Source organism: Rana temporaria, chromosome 3, assembly GCF_905171775.1.
Source record: "Rana temporaria chromosome 3, aRanTem1.1, whole genome shotgun sequence".
Classification (NCBI taxonomy): domain Eukaryota; kingdom Metazoa; phylum Chordata; class Amphibia; order Anura; family Ranidae; genus Rana; species Rana temporaria.
This window is the reverse complement of record NC_053491.1, coordinates 262080266-262101404: the sequence shown is the minus strand read 5'-3', so window position 1 is coordinate 262101404 and position 21139 is coordinate 262080266. Positions and strand designations below refer to the sequence as shown.

General features: G+C 45.3%; 1 protein-coding gene across 2 annotated transcripts in view; it reads left to right on the top strand.

Annotated features, from left to right (window-relative positions):
* The first annotated feature begins 9068 nt into the window (after positions 1 to 9068).
* Positions 9069 to 21139, top strand: part of GNPDA1 (glucosamine-6-phosphate deaminase 1) — a 52043-nt gene continuing 39972 nt past the window's right edge. Inside the window, exon 1 of one of the 2 annotated variants that reach the window (XM_040344611.1) lies at positions 9069 to 9175. Coding sequence is in view for 1 of the 2 variants with exons in the window: in XM_040344612.1 (XP_040200546.1) it covers positions 9255 to 9330 (76 nt within the window). In the remaining variant the exon portion in view is untranslated. Of the gene's footprint in view, positions 9176 to 9244; positions 9331 to 21139 lie in introns of those variants that run through there. The other variant, XM_040344612.1, reaches the window with a different exon arrangement.

Sequence of the window (21139 nt, the reverse complement as noted above, 5' to 3'; positions counted from 1 at the left end):
CCATTTTTTTTATGTTTGTCTGTGCTGCATGCCCTAATCTCATAGTGTTCAGAATGGACACTTTTTATTTATTTTGTTGCTTGTAAATACAATTATTTTGTAGTCCTTCATTACTTCCTCCTCCTTATTAGCCTAGGCTATCAAGTCACAAGGCTATTCGCAAGGGTTTCTGGGATAGGCATCATGTATCCCAGTAGTCCTTGCAAATAGCCTATTTGCATAGAGAAGGGGCTGCAACTTCCTCTGACACTCCCGTTGCTATGGAAACCTGACTGAAACCTAATACATCGCTTGTGCAGCACTGAGCATGTGCGAGATCTGCAAGGCTGAAATCCAGGAAGTCATACAGTCTGGCTTCATGATGCCCACACTTAAGATGGCCACGCTCTATTTCTAGATTATAAACAAACTAAATACTCTAACAACCTAACAAAATGGACCTTAGTTTACAGACTAACTTTACTAGACTACATTAAGCTTGTGTATTACAGGGGTATTTATATTTAAAAAGTGAAATTGTGGGTGGAACTCCCCTTTAACTTTCAGCTGGTATATTAGATTAATAGCACTTAGTTTGCGTATGCAGTTAGGCTGCAATTCTACCACATCTCCTATCACTATATAATCTAGCACTATAATTGTATGCAGCGCCCCTCACCTATTATCACATTTTACCATATATACTCGAGTATAAGCCGACCCGAATATAAGCCAAGGCACCTAATTTTACCACAAAAAAATGGAAAAACGTATTGACTTGAGTATAAGCCTAGGGTGTCCATCTGCATGTCTCACTGTGCCTCACTTTGCCTCACTGTGTCCATGTCCATGCCTCCCTGTGCCCATGCCTCACTGTGTCTTTGACTAGACTGACGTTTAACATGGGAGTCTATGGAAGGGGTGCCCGGCTTTGAAAAATCGGTGCTCCCCGGCCGTAGGTTCCCCGGACAACAAACTTTGCACACTTGTAGAGGAAGAGTGAGGCTACATGTGGCCAGTACCGGGTCCCCAAAGTGTGGGAGATCAGGCGCAAAAAGGGGGAATTTTCAACACAAAAAAATTTGTTGAAAAACTCGGCTTATACTCGAGTATATACAGTAATTTGTCCTGCTGAGCTTCTTTGCACTGCGCTCAAAAATTATTTTACAGGATTTATATCTCGCCAACATTTTGCGAAGCACTTTACAACATGATTGCAGACAGTACAGTTACAATACAATTCAATACAAGAGGAATCAGAGGGAGCTGCTCGTTAGAGCTAACAATCTAAAAGATAACCAGCTACACATGCATACTTCTATACTGCTGTCTCTAGGTAACCCAGTAGTCAGCGGTTTATAGGGGTGACACTTTGCATCTGCCCAGGGCAGTCCCATGCAGGTGTGGATTAGGTAGACTCCTAAGCAGTATTGATTGATAACCACAAGTTGCAGGAAAAAAAATAATACGATTCTCTCAATCAGCACAGTCAGTGTTGATGGGGGAATCCCTCATGCAGAGCTATTGTGTTCAGCCATCCCTCCTGAGAGAACGAGCAAACAATGATTATTGCTAGCGGCTATAGCCGCTGCCAAGAAGGCAGGCCATACATGGATTGAATTTCGAAATAATTTTCTTTCAAAAATCTTATCTGAGAATTTTCGTATTTCGCACTATTAATGGGCTGCAGCAACAGCTGATTTTCGTGCAGCCATCGAATTTCAGTTATCGGACATGTTGGAAATCTTTTGAAAAACAAATGATTTTCTAATCAATGATGGGAGAATTGTGCGAGAAATGTAATCTAAAAAGAAATGCGCATGTGCAAGAAAAAGAAAATTCCTGGAAAGAAAATAAGATTCCCAGCTACGAAAACTTTTTTCTATAGCATCATGAAGTGAAATTAAAGGTTTGGTTAGTCAAATTTTTTAAATCAATGGTAGCAGGGGTAACTTTACGCCGGAAAAAGCCTAACGTAAACGACGTAATAAAATGCGCGGGGCGGACGTACGTTTCAGAATCGGCGTATCTACCTAATTAGCATATTCCTAGCGTAAATCAACGGAAGCGCCACCTAGCGGCCAGCGTAAATATGCAACTAAGATACGACGGCGTAAGAGACTTACGCCAGTCGGATCTTAGCCTAATTTCGGCGTATCTTGCTTTCTGAATACAGAAAGAAGATACGCCGGCGCAGCTTTGAATTTACGCGGCGTATCAATAGATACGCCAACGTAAATTCTTTCTGAATCTAGCCCTATGTGTGTATGTGTTCCCACTGGGTGGCCTATTTGTACCTCCTAAAAAACTAAATTTTGATAACAAATTTATCAGGTCTAAATTATTGCTAAAAGTCAATCAGTAATTTAATCTTACTAAAATCCTAAGGGCCCATTTGCACCAGAAACTGTGCGTTTACTGCAAGTTTTGGCATGCAGTGTACATTTAATGCGGGTTTTTCTGCACATTCACATGCATTTTTCCCTAAGCTTGTGTTTCTTTGAGGTCACTTCGATCTTCTTTCTTCATTAGGCTTTTATGTGCACACCTCCAGCTCTGCAGCTCTCATTGGCCCTGTTATGACTCCCCCCCCCTTTCCTGGTAACTTTCAGGAGTGTGAGAGACAGAGCTGTACATGATGTCATAAGCCTAGGCTTTTTAACCACTTGCTTACTGGGCACATATACCCCCCTCCTGCCCAGGTGAAATTTCAGCTTTCGGCACTGCGTCGCTTTAACTAACAATTGCGCGGTCGTGGGACGTGGCTCCCAAACAAAATTTATGTCCTTTTTTCCCCACAAGTAGAGCTTTCTTTTGGTGGTATTTGATCGCCTGTGCGGTTTTTATTTTTTGCGCTTTAAACAAAAAAGTGCGACAATTTTGAAAAAAATACAATATTTTTTACTTCTTGCTATAATAAATATCCCAATAAAAAAAAAAAGAAAAATTTTTTTTCTCAGTTTAGGCCGATACGTATTCTTCTACATATTTTTGGTAAAAAAAAAAAAAAAACGCAATAAGCGACTGGTTTGCGCAAAAGTTATAGCGCTTACAAAATAGGGGACAGAATTATTATTTTTTTATTTATTTTTTACTAGAAATGGCGGCGATCTGCGATTTTTATTGGGACTGCGACGTTATGGTGGACACATCGGACACATTTTTGGCGCCATTCACATTTATACAGCGATCAGTGCTATAAATATGCACTAATTACAGTATAAATGTGACTGGCATTGAAGGGGTTAAATATGTTTCCTATAAAGTGTTCTAACTGTAGGTGGAGGGGGGGTGACTGGGGGGGGTGACCGCTCTGTGTCTCTATGTACAAGAGACACAGATCGGTCTCCTCTCCAGAGACAGCACCGCTGTCTCTGTGTGAGCCGGCAATGACAGATGATCTCATATGTTTACATATGAGATCATCTCTCATTGGCCGTACAGATCGCATCGCAAACGGCCACTCTGATTGGCCGTTCGCGGCGATCTGTAATTGGCTGTGTCCAAGGGACACGGCCAACACAGATTTTCCCCGCTGCGCGCTCTGGAGCGCGCGCGGGGACCGCCCAAAGGGGCGGACGTCAATTGACGTCCTGTTGGCTTTTAGGATCCGCGCTGTAGCCGTCAATTGACGGCAGGCGGATCCCAAGTGGTTAACAGACAAGAAACAGAAGTGGGTTGTATAAGGTATTTACTGGCAAAAAAGAAATACAATGTTTTACTATCCAAAGTTAAATCAACAAGGGCAGCAGATTTAATAGATGGAAAATTACTGAAGGTCCGCTTTACGATCAATATAGTTGCTATGTCAAAAGCTACAGTGCCAGACGATAATGTTTTTATTGAGTTCCTCCCTTAACATCTGACATGTGAGGAATGCTGGGAGATGTTGTCCTGGAACTCAGTTGTCACACGGTCCAAACGAGTCGCAACGCAGCTCCATTTTTGGATGTATTATTAAAGCCATTATTAAACTCCAGGATATTCGCAACCCCTCCTCTCATCCTTCTAATTAATGGTATTAAAAAAATATATCCAAAAGCCTATTTAACTTGCCTGAATCCAGTTTAGCTCCCTGGTCTTTCTTTGGGTTCCAAATTCACTGCCTGAGAGGTGACGCTTCTAGTGGCAGAGTTCTGAGCTCCAGAGGCAGGAGAAGTCATGATGGCGGGGAAGGGATCAATGTCCAAGACTGCCTGAGAGGTGACGCTTCAAGTGGCAGAGTTATGAGCTCCAGAGGCAGGAGAAGTCATGATGGCGGAAAAGGGATCAATGTCCAAGACTGCCTGAGAGGTGTAGCTTTAAGTGGCAGAGTTATGAGCTCCAGAGGCAGGAGAAGTCATGATGGCGGGGAAGGGATCAATGTCCAAGACTGCCTGAGAGGTGACGGTTCTAGTGGCAGAGTTATGAGCTCCAGAGGCAGGAGAAGTCATGATGGCGGGGAAGGGATCAATGTCCAAGACTGCCTGAGAGGTGACGCTTCAAGTGGCAGAGTTATGAGCTCCAGAGGCAGGAGAAGTCATGATGGCGGAAAAGGGATCAATGTCCAAGACTGCCTAAGAGGTGTAGCTTTAAGTGGCAGAGTTATGAGCTCCAGAGGCAGGAGAAGTCATGATGGCGGGGAAGGGATCAATGTCCAAGACTGCCTGAGAGGTGACGCTTCTAGTGGCAGAGTTATGAGCTCCAGAGGCAGGAGAAGTCATGATGGGGGGAAGGGATCAATGTCCAAGACTGCCTGAGAGGTGACGCTTCTAGTGGCAGAGTTATGAGCTCCAGAGGCAGGAGAAGTCATGATGGCGGGGAAGGAATCAATGTCCAAGACTGCCTGAGAGGTGACACTTCAAGTGGCAGAGTTATGAGCTCCAGAGGCAGGAGAAGTCATGATGCGGGGGAAGGGATCAATGTCCAAGACTGCCTGAGAGGTGACGCTTCAAATGGCAGAGTTATGAGCTCCAGAGGCAGGAGAAGTCATGATGGCGGGGAAGGGATCAATGTCCAAGACTGCCTGAGAGGTGACGCTTCAAGTGGCAGAGTTATGAGCTCCAGAGGCAGGAGAAGTCATGATGGCGGGGAAGGGATCAATGTCCAAGACTGCCTGAGAGGTGACGCTTCAAGTGGCAGAGTTATGAGCTCCAGAGGCAGGAGAAGTCATGACGGCGGGAAAGGGATCAATGTCCAAGACTGCCTAAGAGGTGACGCTTCTAGTGGCAGAGTTATGAGCTCCAGAGGCAGGAGAAGTCATGATGGCGGGGAAGGGATCAATGTCCAAGACTGCCTAAGAGGTGTAGCTTCAAGTGGCAGAGTTATGAGCTCCAGAGGCAGGAGAAGTCATGATGGCGGGGAAGGGATCAATGTCCAAGACTGCCTGAGAGGTGACGCTTCTAGTGGCAGAGTTATGAGCTCCAGAGGCAGGAGAAGTCATGATGGCGGGAAGGGATCAATGTCCAAGACTGCCTGAGAGGTGACGCTTCTAGTGGCAGAGTTCTAAGCTCCAGAGGCAGGAGAAGTCATGATGGCGGGGAAGGGATCAATGTCCAAGACTGCCTGAGAGGTGACGCTTCTAGTGGGAGAGTTCTGAGCTCCAGAGGCAGGAGAAGTCATGATGACGGGGAAGAAGATAGCAAGCATGGAAATATGGATAGTCCCCAGGTCAGGATATTCGCTTTGCTCATACTATAACACAACAATTTTGGTGTCAATAGTATAGTACTTGTATGCAGAGCTTTTTTTCTCAGAAAATAGGTGCAGGAACTCAACCACGACCCCGTTCAGAATTCACAAACAGTAGAAGGGTCTTAAAGGGGCATTAAATACCAGAATTGCATTACATACATTACATACAGAGTGCAGAGTTCAGGAGGGTTACACACAGAGTGCAGAGCTGTCACTTGTAAACACAGAAACCAGACTTCTTTGTTTACAAGTGATTGTGGTGAGCGGGAACCAAAGGGTCTAAGCCAAAGGTGGTGGAACTGAGTTCCACCTAGTTCCCCCTGAAAAAAAGCCCTGCTTGTATGGAAAAAATCATGTGACCAAGGCCTCGCATGCTCGAAATCTAAAGAATATATTACAATACAACACATTACATCACTTCCCGAAGTTGTTTTCTGTATTACGAGAACTTTCTGGAACTTTAGTCACCTCTTAATTGTTTAACACGAGACTAGCATGCAAAAAATCCCAAAAACGGACAATCATTCGTCCGATATTCTCGGGTGCCCTAGGAATTCAAACCACTGGGGTTGCTTTTTGTGCTTTTGTTGTTGTGTCTTTTGTTTTTTTAGCATTTGCATTATGGAAGATAATCACTAATAATAGTTTTATCCCAAATATTTTTTTTCCAAAGTTTGTCACAGCCTTTTACAGTTATGGCATTGCCCATGTCATTGACTGGTTTGGAGAAGATGCTGGTCAGTAAGGATGAGCTCCGGCGTGTTCGTATAGAACACGTGCAGAGCCCGCCAGGAAGTGAGCACGGCGCTGCGCTAATAACAGCCAGGGAAACATTGTCCCGATGCTCGGCTGCAGGGATCGTCTTCCTGGCTGTTATTAGCGCAGCGCCGTGCTCACTTCCTGGCGGGCTCTGCACGTGTTCTATGCGAACACGCCAGAGCTCATCCTTACTGGTCAGGGTCCAGGCTACATGCATAGCTGTGCTTGCTGTATAACGGAAAGGGAAAATAAAATAGAACTACAGTAAAACCTTGGTTTGTGAGCGTTTTGCAAGACAAGCAAAATGTTTTAATACATTTTGCCTTGATATACAAGCGATGTCTTGATATAAGAGTAGCGTCAAGTCACAACAGTATAAAAAAGAAGAAAGGCACCTCTAAGTGTAGCAATATGGTTACATTTAATGAAGGTACAACATTTAGCAACTTATTGCTACACTTAGAGGCGCCTCTCTTCTCTTTTATACTGTTGTGACACAACGCTTTGATATACAAGTGCTTTGGATTACAAGCATGTTTCTGGAACAAATTATGCTCGCAAACCAAGGTTTTTATAGGCAAAACTTTTTTTGTGCCCCCGTTAGAGAGATTCACCCTCTCTATTTGTCCTGTTTACCATTGTTGTGGAAAGTAAAAGAAAATCCCCAAATTTTAGGCTGTACCCAGAAAAGTTATTATTATAGGGGGGGAATCTTCCAGTGGAGCTCCCTTAATTTGCAGGGATTTTCTCTCACTTCCTTTTTGGCTATGGAACAGGAAGTGAAGGGAAAGATGGTGAAAAAAATTCTGACAGACGTAATTACTTTTCCTTGCTCTATCCAAAATGAAAACAAAAAAGTTGTCTATAAATTCTACTTTAACCGATTAAGGACCGCCTAATGACGATATATGTCGGCAGAGCGGCACGGCTGGGCAAAAGGACGCCGCCACCGGCGCACTCTCAACCCAGTCGTGAGCTTCGTGACCGCACCCGCGGACCCGATCGCCGCCGGTGTCCCGCAATCGGGTCACAGAGCTGAAGAACGGGGAGAGGCAAGTGTGAACAAACCTTTCCCCATTCTTCCTAGTGAGAGTGTCACTGATCGTCTGTTCTCTGTCATAGGGAATGACGATCAGTGACGTCACACGCCAGGCCACGCCCCCACACAGTAAGAATCACTAGGGCACACTTAACCCCTTCAGCGCCCCTACAGGTTAACCCCTTCACTGCCAGTGTCATTTTCACAGTAATCAGTGCATTTTTATAGCACTGATCGCTGTAAAAATTACAATGGTCCCAAAATGGTGACAATTGTGTCCGCCATAATGACGTAGTCACGATAAAAATCGTTGATCGCCGCCATTAATAGTTAAAAAAAAAATATTTATAAAAATGCCATAAAACTATCCGTTACTAACTATTTTGTAGACGCTATTAGCTAGATTCACAGAGACTTAGGCTGGCGTATCAGTAGATACGCCAGCCTAAGTCAGAATTTGCGTGAGCGCTAATTTAAGCGTATTCTGGTAACCAAATACACTTAAATTAGGCTCAGATACGAGCGGCGTAAGTGTCTTACACCCTTGTATCCTAAAGTGTAATTTTTAGGCTGACCGCTAGGTGGCGCTTCCATTGCGGTCGGCGTAGAATATGTAAATCACTAGATACGCCTATTCACGAACGTACGCCCGGCCGCTGCAGTACAGATACGCAGTTTACGTAACGCATTATCAGGCCTAAAGATATTCCATCAAATAGTTGGAATAGTAATGTTAAAGTATGGCCGCCGTTCCTGCTTCTAAATTCGAAAATTTACGTCGTTTGCGTAAGTCGTCCGTGAATAGGGATTGACGTCATTTACATCCACGTCGAAACCAATAGGCCCATGCGGCGTACGTTGCCGCAATGCACACTGGGATATGTAGGCGGGACGGCGCATGCTCCAAAAAAACGTCAATCACGTCAAACATAAAACACGCCCCCTCAGCTAAATTTGAATTAGCCGCCCTTACGCCCGCCCGCTTTAGGCTACGCCACCGTAACTTAGCAGGAAAGTACTATGTGAATCATGTACTTGCCTCGCTTACTTATGGCGGCGTAGTGTAAACAAGCTACGCTACGCTGCCGCAAAGTTAGGGCGTGCTATGTGAATCTAGCTATAAGACTGCAGCACAACTCAGCGGGACCAGTGAGCACGGCGCAGCGCGACTTGCGCATGCGCAGTAGGGAACTGGGAGTGAAGCTGCAACGCTTCCGTTCCTGGTTCCCTCACCGATGATGGCGGTGGGGGCAGCAGAGTGACGAGTGATTGCTCCTCTTCTGCTGCCGACATCGCTGGACTGCAGGACAGGTAAGTGTCCATTTATTAAAAGTCAGCAGCTGCAGTATTTGTAGCTGCTGGCCTTTAATTTTTTTTTTTTTTTTTTTTTTTTACGGCGGAGCTCCGCTTTAAGCTATTTATAAGCAAAAATTTTAACGTTTGTAACAAATTAAAAAACTCTTCTAAAAGGGCTTTACTGGACAACCTCTGTAACAATCTTTCACGTTCAAGTCTTGAATTGTATGAGGCAAGGTTCTGAGATCAGTTACAATGTACTTCTGGTGTGTGTGCAGGGTTTGTGTGAGACCATTCATAGTCCTGCTGACTCAGCTGTCTGCTCAGTCTTCTGCCCACGTGATCTGAAGTCATATGACTCCTTGCTAGTGCTAGCAGACACAGCCCTCCTGATCTACTGCAAAGCAGGAGAACTTCTACAGATATCAGGTGAGTGGTGGAGGCAGAGCTGGGATCTGTACTCAGGGCAGGGACTGAGGACTATGGGGTGACTCCTGGGTGTTGGCACATGCATTTTGCTGTCAGGACTCAGCTTCTCTATCATCCACTACATTGGAATCTGCATTCATTGTTACTTAGCAAAGGTAATGGGAAGTGATCATAGCAATGGGAACAACAAAATCTCCAGTGCAATTACTATGGCGGCTGGCAAGATAATATGTGCCACTTTTAGGTATATCCCCCTGCAAGACTGCTTTGTTGTTATTGTGGCAATAGCTATGTCTTTTATTTACTTATTCTGTCAATATAGACAGCTTGGGATCTACACCATTGATGTTTTGTATCAAAGAGGCTTTGTACTGAAAAAAACTCTCATCATGTTTAACTCTTCTTAACCACTTGCCTTACAACCCTCGCTTATTCCATCCAAAATGAAAAAAGTGCCGTTTTAGGTGGAAGCAATGTCTTTTTTCGTTAACTGTCTTTTGATAGGCAAAGTTGTATTAAATGCTTCCCCTTCTTCCCCTTTTTTTTTTTTTTTTTAATAACTTGCTTAAAATGTATTGACTATTCCCACTACACAATTGGCTGGATATTTAACCACTTCTCTACTTTGGGTGTTTTTCATATTTGGTGTTTACAAGACTATAACAGTTTTTTTTTTGCTAGAAAATTACTTAAAACCCACAAACATTATATATTTTTTTTCTAATACCCTAGAGAATAAAATGGCGATCATTGCAATACTTTTTGTCACACCATATTTGCGCAGCGGTCCTACAAGCGCATTTTTTTGGGGAAAAAATTCACTTTTTTTAATTAAAAAAATAAGACAGCAATAAATTTGGCCCAATTTTTTTATATATTTTGAAAGATAATGTTACGCCGAGTAAAATGATACCCAACATGTCACGCTTACAAATTGCGCCCGCTCGTGGCATGGCGTCAAACTTTTACTCTCGATAGGCGACGTTTAAAAAATTCTATAGGTTTAATTTTTTGAGTTACAGATGAGGTGTAGGGCTATAATTATTGCTCTCACTCTAATGATCGCGGCGATACCTCACTTGTGTGATTTGAACACCGTTTTCATATGCAGGCGCTACTCGCGTATGCGTTCGCTTCTGCGCGCGAGCTCGTCGGGACGGGGCGCTTTAAAATTTTTTATTTTTTTTTTCTTATTTATTTTTATTTATTTTATTATTTTTTACACTGGAAAAAAAAAAAAAAATGATCACTTTTATTCCTACTACAAGGAATGTAAACATCCCTTGTAATAGAAAAAAGCATGACAGGTCCTCTTAAATATGAGATCTGGGGGTCAAAAAGACCTCAGATCTCATATTTAGACTAAAATGCAAAAAAAAAAAAAAAAAAAAAAAAAAAAAAAATTGAAACTGTCATTTTTTCAAATGACAAAAAAAAAAAAATGTTTCTTTAAGACGCTGGGCGGGACTGACGTTTTGACGTCACTTCCGCTCAGCAGAGCTATGGGGACGGGTGGGGGCGACTTTTCCCTCACTCGCTTCCCCAGTCAGCTGTCGAGCACACCCGATCTCCTCCGCCGCTACCGACGGCTCTGGTAAACGGCAGAGGGCGCAGGAGAGCGGCGGGAGGGGGGGCCCCTCTCCCGCCGCCGATAACGGCGATCTCGCGGCGAATACGCCGCGGAGACCGCCGTTATCGTTAACAGAACCGCTCACACTAAAAATGGATACCTCGGTTGTGGCAGCTGCTGTTGCCGTTACCGAGATATTCATCTTTAAAGTGAGGCCGTATATAGTCGTACAGCGGTTTGGAAGTGGTTAATTAAATAACTTTAACAGAAATACAGCCACTAAGAGCCCATTCACACAGGGACAACTTTGGATCCGACTTCAAGTCGCGCTGCATGAGAAAATCAATGTAAGTGAATGGAAGCCGTCTTAATGTACAGTACTGCAGTCGTCCCGACTTCAAAAAAGGTTCCTGTACTACTTCAATCTGACTTGTATGCAACTTGTACCCATTGATTTCAATGGAAGTTGCCTCAGAAGTCTGATCACTGTCTTAACCAGTGGCGGCCCGTCCATAGGGGGCGCTCGGGCGCCGCCCCCCCAAGCTGTAAAAAAAAAAAAAAAAAAAAAAAAAAAATTTTAAAAAAATGTCACTTTAAGAGTGACCAGGCGCCGGACATGCGGCGGTCTATGGGAAGCTTCCCAGCCTGCAATCAGCTGATCGCAGGCTTGGAAGCTGATTTGCCCGTGTTTAGGGCGTGTGCAGGGCGCAAGCTGTGCGCCCGCACACACTCCCACTGTCATTTGATTTGCTAGAATGCATGGTGTTCTCATGGGATTGGCTCGGCGGGGACCGGAGGAGAGGTCAGTGGGCAGTGCCATTAATATTATATCACTTCCGGTATTCTGGTGATATCTGGAGCGCGTGTGGGGGCATCATAGAGGAGCGGCGCCAACCATTGAAGGTAAGGAACAGACCGGCTCCTTCCCCCACTCCAGCACCAGTAGCACCCCCGCATCCATTGCCTGCCAGCCCCGCCACCACCACCGAGCCCCACCGCAGCTGAATACTTCTCTCTGCGCTAGTACTGCCAGTGACAAGCGGCGGCCCCCCCTCTCCCCCCCCCCCCCACCCGGAGTTCACTCCGAGTCCCACCGCCACACTCCGCTCCGGATCAGCAGTGTGCACTCGCAACAGCTTCGGGTCCCCCCTCCTCCCCCCACCTCAATGTGCCGATCAGACGTCTGATCGGCACATTGAGGTGGGGGGAGGGGGGACCTGAAGCTGTTGCGAGTGCACACTGCTGATCCGGAGCGGAGTGGGTCTGGGCGGCAGGACTCGGAGTGAACTGGGGGGGGGAGGGGAGGGGGGGCCGCCGCTGCTGCTTGTCAGTTGTCACTGAACTTAGATGACAGAGCTCGGAGTGAACTGGGGGGGAGGGGGGCTACTGCTTCTGCTTGTCACTGAACTTACACACTGACAGGACTCGGAGTGAACTAGGGGGGGAGGGAAGGGGCAGGGGAAGGGGCCCCCTCCCCTCCCCCCCTAGTTCACTCCGAGTCCTGTCATTGTGTAAGTCTCCTCTCCTCCCCCCCACTTTCTCTGAAGTTCACACTGCCCGAGCGGAGCTGGCGCTGCTAAGGTAAGCCAGCCAAGCCACAGAATTCAGTTCAAAATGGATTTGATTGATCGCCCCATTAGGTCATCAGCGGACAGTGGTGCACTGCCTGATCCCCACCCATTCACCTTGGAGCCTGTTATTGTATTTAGACTGCTGGGACTTGTAGTTCTCCATCATCTCCTGGGGCTCAGGTGCATGCAATCCACCATCTATGGGACTACAAGTCCCAGCAGTGAGAAAAACTGAACAAATATGGTGGATTGCATGCACCTGAGCCCCAGGAGATGATGGAGAACTACAAGTCCCAGCAGGTTATAATATAAAGCTCCGAGGTGGATGGATGTCTGGACAGTGACAATTGATGGGCACAGTGGTGACAATTGGTGGGCACAGTGGTGACAATTGGTGGGCACAGTGGTGACAATTGGTGGGCACAGTGGTGACAATTGGTGGGCACAGTGGTGACAATTGGTGGGCACAGTGGTGACAATTGGTGGGCACAGTGGTAACAATTGATGGCATAGCACAGTGGTGACAATTGATGGCATGGCACAGTGGTAACAATTGATGGCATGGCACAGTGGTGACAATTGGTGGCACAGTGGTGACAATTGGTGGCACAGTGGTGACAATTGATGGCATGGCACAGTGGTGACAATTGGTGGCACAGTGGTGACAATTGGTGGCACAGTGGTGACAATTGGTGGCACAGTGGTGACAATTGGTGGCAAAGTGGTGACAATTGATGGCATGGCACAGTGGTGACAATTGATGGCATGGCACAGTGGTGACAATTGATGGCATGGCACAGTGGTGACAATTGATGGCATGGCACAGTGGTGACAATTGATGGCACAGTGGTAACAATTGATGGCATGGCACAGTGGTGACAATTGGTGGCACAGTGGTGACAATTGGTGGCACAGTGGTGACAATTGATGGCACAGTGGTAACAATTGATGGCACAGTGGTGACAATTGATGGCACAGTGGTGACAATTGATGGCATGGCAAAGTGGTGACAATTGATGGCATGGCAAAGTGGTGACAATTGATGGCATAGTGGCTGTGTTTGATGGCATGGCACAGTGGTTGCGTTTTGATGGCATGGCACAGTGGTGATAAATGATGGGCCGAGTGAGGCTGCAATTGTTTTATTTTTTTCGTTTGCGCCCCCCCAAACAATTTGAGCACCAGCCGCCACTGGTCTTAACTGAAGCAACAATACAGGAAGAGAACATGCATTTCTCAGGCAAACCCCCTCCCCCCACAGAGCTGATTGTTGTTTGATTGGCTCCTGGAAAGCCTCCTGTCCTGGAGGCGACTTGATGATTCATACTCAAGTCGTGTCCAAGTTGCCTCCCAAAGTCGTGCTGGAAGTCCTGTTGCTCCTGTGTGAATGGGCTCTGACTGTTTCCATGTCACAGAGCACCGCTTTCCCAGACTTCTGGGTAGGGGAGTGACAGCCCTGCTCTGAGCCACTTGCAGAGAGGAGGGGGAAGCAGAGGAGTGGATTGCCACCTGGTGATCTGGACACATGAGACTCCATGGTACCCTGTAAGGTGATTGAGCCACCCATGAAAAAAGGGACGTTTGAAGGTGTGTGTTTTTTTATTTATTTTTTAGAAAATGCATGCAAAGCAACCACGGGCTTAAGATGAAAACCACACAGCAAAGTTGGGAAGTGCTGACGTGTGCAGCACTATATGGTTTTTATGTATGTGGTGTAATAAGTAGGAGTACATTTTCATAAAAGTATACCCAGATGTTTGAAATGCCTAAATAAGAAACTGTTTTCCACTTTATTCACTTCACTCTGTACACCCTTTTGAATCTTTATACTTCTTTGGATATGTACACAGGTCAGCAACAGCTCATCAGTTTTATTGCAGCGTCACCCCTTGGCAGCTGAACTCGTGTCACCTTAGGATCCATAGTGTCTGTGGACGCACCTTGCTCATATTATTTAAAGTACTTGTAAACCTCAGGCGTTGAAAAAAAGGTTGAGTGTGGTCTCTTTTATAATGAAAGTATATAAAATAAACGGGTGCCTACATCCCAATTAGTATGTAAAATGAAAAGACCCAAATAATTAGGACACCATTGGCTGCTTGAGGCCGAACGTTTGTCACTGATTAGGTCAAGGAAAAAGGGAAGGGGATTTTGGGGGGGACTATTCACGGCACTGGTTGGACACGGTATAGTAAAAAATAACAGATATTTATTGAACATAAAACAAGTATCATAAAACAACATTTAAAGACAATCCCCACATTGCACATCAGTAAGTTATACACAAACTATGTCTGAATGTAAGGAGTCGATCGCCTCGACCGGTTTCGCGGTAGTGTACCGCTTCTTCAGGAGGGGGTTTATCTACAAGATATGCATAAAACATATAAATATACAAGCAGATTTATACAGTATTGGTAAACATTGTATAACATAATCCAAGCGGCATGCCTTGTGATGGAGTAAAAAACTTACCCAGACTGGTCAATTGATCGAGCCCGGAACCCAGTTGAAACCCTCTATGGCGCAAGGAGGGGGATATGTTTATTTAGAACGGGCTCTATTGAGGAATAAGATTGATGAGTTTATATGTAGTGAAGTGATCAGCTGATTAATAGAATGGGGGTCACCATGGAGTGCATGAAGGTAGTGTATCTCAGTTACAAAGGTTTAGTTAAAAAACGTCGGGAAATGGAAACGAAAGTGAAGAGGAAGGGAAAGAGTGAGGGGGGAAAAAAGAGAACAGAAAAAGGAAGGTGGTTGGAGGTAGGATAAAATAGGACATAAAGAATGGCACTCAGATATAGTGAAAGTGAATAAGGAGAAAATGTGAGGGAAGGGAAAGAGGGGGAAAAGAAAAGGGTTATGATAAAACAAGGGAGGGGGGAAGAGGGGAAGGGGAGGGGGGGAAAAAAGTAAAAAGAATTAAAGAATGAAATATTAAAAAGGGGAAGGGGGCAAGGGGGGGGGAAACAAGGCCAGAGGAAGGCGGGGGGGGGGGGGAAGGGGGGAAAAGGGGGGGGGGGAAAGGGGAAAAGGAACGAAAAGGTAAAAGAAAAGGGGGAAATAAATGGAAAAGGGGAAGGCAGGGGAAAAAAAGGGGGGGGGGGGGCGGCAGAGGGGAAAAGAAAAGGAGGGGGGGGGGAAAGGGAGGGTGGATGTGTATGGTGACGTGCTCGTGAGGGTAAATTGTTTTGGTGATAATGGGATGAAAATAATTGTGTTGGAACCGGTAAATAGATAGCGGAGGAAAGGATGGGAAAAGGGAACGGGGGGGGTGGGGAATAAAAAAGAGGCTGGGGGAAAAAGAGGAATGGAAGGGAAAAGAAAGATAAGGAGTGGAGGGGAAAGCAATGGGTGGGGGGGGGGGGAAATAGACATAATCCGTTGAAATACACCAAAAAGGAAAACTCTGCGCTCCTGAAAGTTCACCAATTATAAATCCACTTAATGTTTGTGAAGAAAAAAACATACATTAACACTTTAATTTTCGGAAGATCCAGTCCTTTATATGGTTAAAAAAGGGAAAGTTTCCACAATGTACACAATATAATAAAAAAAGTATAAAAAAAACTTTCCAAATGTCTGCATCAGACCAGCACCCTCTTCAGACTTCAAATGGTTAAAGCTTGCGGTTTTAGTTTGTGGGCTGTCTAGCAAGACATCATTAGTGCAAATGGTGAGCACAGTACATTACCCAGCCAGATGTACACATCGATCGAATGTCCTTCTCCTGGCTGATGTAACAATGTCCTAAGCTCTCTCCTATGCGGGTCTGGAAGCTTCACAGACCCGATAAATGTGACTGCTGGAGACACAGGGTGGATCAGCCTATCAGAAAGGACGCTCTCCCTGGGTGAACATGCAAGCGTCCCACGTCTGAGACACTGTTTCAGTAAACCAGCTGTACTGCAGGGAGAAGTTTAGGCGCCCTCCAGTGGGCAAATTGCAGTATGCACTTGTTGAAAAATCAACAGTGTTGCATGGCGATTAAAATAATCGGATATAAAAGTTCTTATGCATGAATAGGATCTTCCATCATAAAAGGGGGATATTAAGAGGGGTCCTAGACGACGCGTTTCGCCCTTACAAGAGCTTTGTCACAGTCCCAGGACTGTGACAAAGCTCTTGTAAGGGCGAAACGCGTCGTCTAGGACCCCTCTTAATATCCCCCTTTTATGATGGAAGATCCTATTCATGCATAAGAACTTTTATATCCGATTATTTTAATCGCCATGCAACACTGTTGATTTTTCAACAAGTGCATACTGCAATTTGCCCACTGGAGGGCGCCTAAACTTCTCCCTGCAGTACAGCTGGTTTACTGAAACAGTGTCTCAGACGTGGGACGCTTGCATGTTCACCCAGGGAGAGCGTCCTTTCTGATAGGCTGATCCACCCTGTGTCTCCAGCAGTCACATTTATCGGGTCTGTGAAGCTTCCAGACCCGCATAGGAGAGAGCTTAGGACATTGTTACATCAGCCAGGAGAAGGACATTCGATCGATGTGTACATCTGGCTGGGTAATGTACTGTGCTCACCATTTGCACTAATGATGTCTTGCTAGACAGCCCACAAACTAAAACCGCAAGCTTTAACCATTTGAAGTCTGAAGAGGGTGCTGGTCTGATGCAGACATTTGGAAAGTTTTTTTTATACTTTTTTTATTATATTGTGTACATTGTGGAAACTTTCCCTTTTTTAACCATATAAAGGACTGGATCTTCCGAAAATTAAAGTGTTAATGTATGTTTTTTTCTTCACAAACATTAAGTGGATTTATAATTGGTGAACTTTCAGGAGCGCAGAGTTTTCCTTTTTGGTGTATTTGTGTATTTGTGGTACTTCAGGGTATCCGGATCTCTGCAGCACGGACTGTTCTCAGCCCATACGAGGGTTTTAGTATTTCATGGGATATTAGTTATTTCCCATTGAGCGCCAGTGATTTTTTTGTATCAATAATCCGTTGAAAGTGAGGGAAGAAGGAAAAAGGGGAAAGGGAGAAAATGAGGAGGAGGGGGAAGTGAAGGGGAAAAAGAAGGTTGAGGTGATAAAAAATAAATTAAGTTGTGAGTACATGCAAAGTGACCAGGGTGAGCGTGGGACGTGTAGTGTTATAAGGAAGTGCAAGGGATGTCCAGGAAACCAAGAATTAAGAAAACCGATCACCAAGCAAACAAATAAAAATTATATGGGTAGACCCTGATGGGTTCTTACCATTGCTGTATGCAAGATACTCAAATTTACTGGGGCACAAGAGGACAGTATCTGTAGGATAATTATATGGTATGCTGAGCTAGTTTTACAGTTGTTATTATTTATACTGACCAAAAACCACTTTACCTTTAATGACGAATTGTTCTTACAAACCCAGGGCGTGGCGATGGGCACCTCCTGTGCCCCAGCCTACGCAAACCTATACTTAGGTGCATGGGAGCGATTTCTCAATGCTAGCGATATATACAGTAGGTTTATGGATAAGATATTGTTATGGTATCGATTCATAGACGACCTGTTCATTATTTGGACAGGTTCAAGTGAATTGTTACTTGAATTTGTACAGATGCTTAATATAAACGAATTTAATTTGAAATTTACGGTTGTGTTTGATAAGAGTCAGGTCCCCTTTTTGGACCTGACTGTCATCAAACAGGCCAACGGTATACTTTACACGGACCTATATAGGAAACCTACAGCGGGTAACACTTTACTATATGCTTCCAGTGCCCACCCAAAACCCCTTATTCGAAGTATCCCCTTCGCCCAATACCTACGGCTACGTAGAAACTGTACATTGTCAATAGATTTCAAGAGACAGGCAGATGAACTACGCGATCGTCTCCTAGCTCGTGGTTACACCCACACCAATTTAAAGAAGGCCTACAACAGGGCATGCCTTCGATCCAGGCATTCCTTGCTGTATGATCCTTCCAAAAACACAAAGAATTGTTCTCATGAGTCAGTACGATTCATTACAACATATTCAGCCAATCACAATGAACTGCGCAATATACTACAAACCCATTGGCATATTATTGCCGAGGATAACATCTTAAAGAAATATGTTAAACAAAAGCCTGAGATGGTGTTCCGCCGAGCCAGTTCATTGAGGGATCGACTGACTCAAAGTCACTACACCACAGAACATACGACCGATACATCACCCCGAGGCACCTACAAATGTGGCAATTGCCCAAGATGCCCCTGGGTGATGGAGGGACAACATTTTTTGTTGCCTAATGGTCGGGATTTTTACCCCCCCTTCTCTGCCAACTGTGGCACTAAGGGCATCATTTACCTTATGAGTTGTATCTGTGGAGCTTTCTATGTGGGGAAAACCTTCAGAGAATTTCGGCAACGGATGGGTGATCACCTATACGATTCCGATGTAGGTAAACTAACCACAGTAGGACGCCATGTGGGATTATACCATCGATACGATCTTTCCGTTATACGTTTTTTTGTTTTGGAAATTATCCCCCAAGCTAAACGGGGTGGTGATTGGAACAGGGCCATCCTACAGAAAGAATGCCTGTGGATTGAAGATTTAAATGCTATGAGGTTCCCAGGATTGAATGAAGTCAATTCCTATAAACCATTTTTACATGAACATTAATACATGTATCTTCTGAGAGAATGACCCTACTCCAACCCATTCCTTTTTTCTTCCCCTCCTCTTTTCCCTCCCCCCCCCCCCTTCCCCCCGCCTTCCCTGTGTATTGAAAATTCCTTTCTCCCAATTCCCAATCGTATTTCCCACATCCATGGGCCGCAACCATGGCCCATTGTGTGGGCTATCAGGCCTCTGAGCCATGACATAGATGGGATAATGCGATAGTTTTTTTCTACATAAATTTTTGTGCCCTGTTTTTATTTCAGAATGCTGAGCTCTGATGCAGTGCTTTAGGCAATGCGATGGATTAATCTCCCATCAAATATATGTATTGAGTAATTTTTGCTCTTATCGCTGTAATTGTTTATTTAAATGTCTCTGTACAATGTTTCTCTCCTTCCCATTTTCCATTTGCAGCATGCTTTCGGAGTTTAACCTCCCTGATTGGCTGGTCCAGCCTGGTGCCCGGCTCCCCCTTCGTTATTGGCGCACGGAGTGTTGTCCCCAGCAGGGAGCACCAATCACGGCTCCCTGTTTGCAGCCTATGACCTGGCGTCATGCCATTGGGTCTATGGCTGCACACCCACGCACTCACGTGCAGGGGTTGGTGGGACGTTGGACGGCGGTGGCGTCGCGAATTGATGACGTCACACGCCGTCCAGGGATTCTTACAAAAGCGGCTGAGAAAGCCGCTTCTGTGAGTTAGCACGGACGCTCTCCCTGGGGACACACGCAGACGAGTACCTGCCACGGTAAGCTAGACTGCCACCTACTTGCCTGGCCCCTGCTTTGATTGCCTTGTTACATGACTAACCGGCTGACTTGCTTTTTAACCTCCTCAGCTGGAACTAATGCTTCTCACTGCCCATACCTTGGCAGCTCAGCATACCATATAATTATCCTACAGATACTGTCCTCTTGTGCCCCAGTAAATTTGAGTATCTTGCATACAGCAATGGTAAGAACCCATCAGGGTCTACCCATATAATTTTTATTTGTTTGCTTGGTGATCGGTTTTCTTAATTCTTGGTTTCCTGGACATCCCTTGCACTTCCTTATAACACTACACGTCCCACGCTCACCCTGGTCACTTTGCATGTACTCACAACTTAATTTATTTTTTATCACCTCAACCTTCTTTTTCCCCTTCACTTCCCCCTCCTCCTCATTTTCTCCCTTTCCCCTTTTTCCTTCTTCCCTCACTTTCAACGGATTATGTCTATTTCCCCCCCCCCCCCCACCCATTGCTTTCCCCTCCACTCCTTATCTTTCTTTTCCCTTCCATTCCTCTTTTTCCCCCAGCCTCTTTTTTTTATTCCCCACCCCCCCCCGTTCCCTTTTCCCATCCTTTCCTCCGCTATCTATTTACCGGTTCCAACACAATTATTTTCATCCCATAATCACCAAAACAATTTACCCTCACGAGCACGTCACCATACACATCCACCCTCCCTTCCCCCCCCCCCCCCTCCTTTTCTTTTCACCTCTGGCGGCCCCCCCCCCTTTTTTTCCCCTGCCTTCCCCTTTTCCATTTATTTCCCCCTTTTCTTTTACCTTTTCGTTACTTTTTCCTTTTCCCCTCCTCCCTTTTCCCCCCTTCCCCCCCCCCCCCCCCGCCTTCCTCTGGCCTTGTTTCCCCCCCCCCCCCCTTGCCCCCTTCCCCTTTTTAATATTTCATTCTTTAATTCTTTTTACTTTTTTCCCCCCCTCCCCTTCCCCTCTTCCCCCCTCCCTTGTTTTATCATAACCCTTTTCTTTTCCCCCTCTTTCCCTTCCCTCACATTTTCTCCTTATTCACTTTCACTATATCTGAGTGCCATTCTTTATGTCCTATTTTATCCTACCTCCAACCACCTTCCTTTTTCTGTTCTCTTTTTTCCCCCCTCACTCTTTCCCTTCCTCTTCACTTTCGTTTCCCATTTCCCGACGTTTTTTAACTAAACCTTTGTAACTGAGATACACTACCTTCATGCACTCCATGGTGACCCCCATTCTATTAATCAGCTGATCACTTCACTACATATAAACTCATCAATCTTATTCCTCAATAGAGCCCGTTCTAAATAAACATATCCCCCTCCTTGCGCCATAGAGGGTTTCAACTGGGTTCCGGGCTCGATCAATTGACCAGTCTGGGTAAGTTTTTTACTCCATCACAAGGCATGCCGCTTGGATTATGTTATACAATGTTTACCAATACTGTATAAATC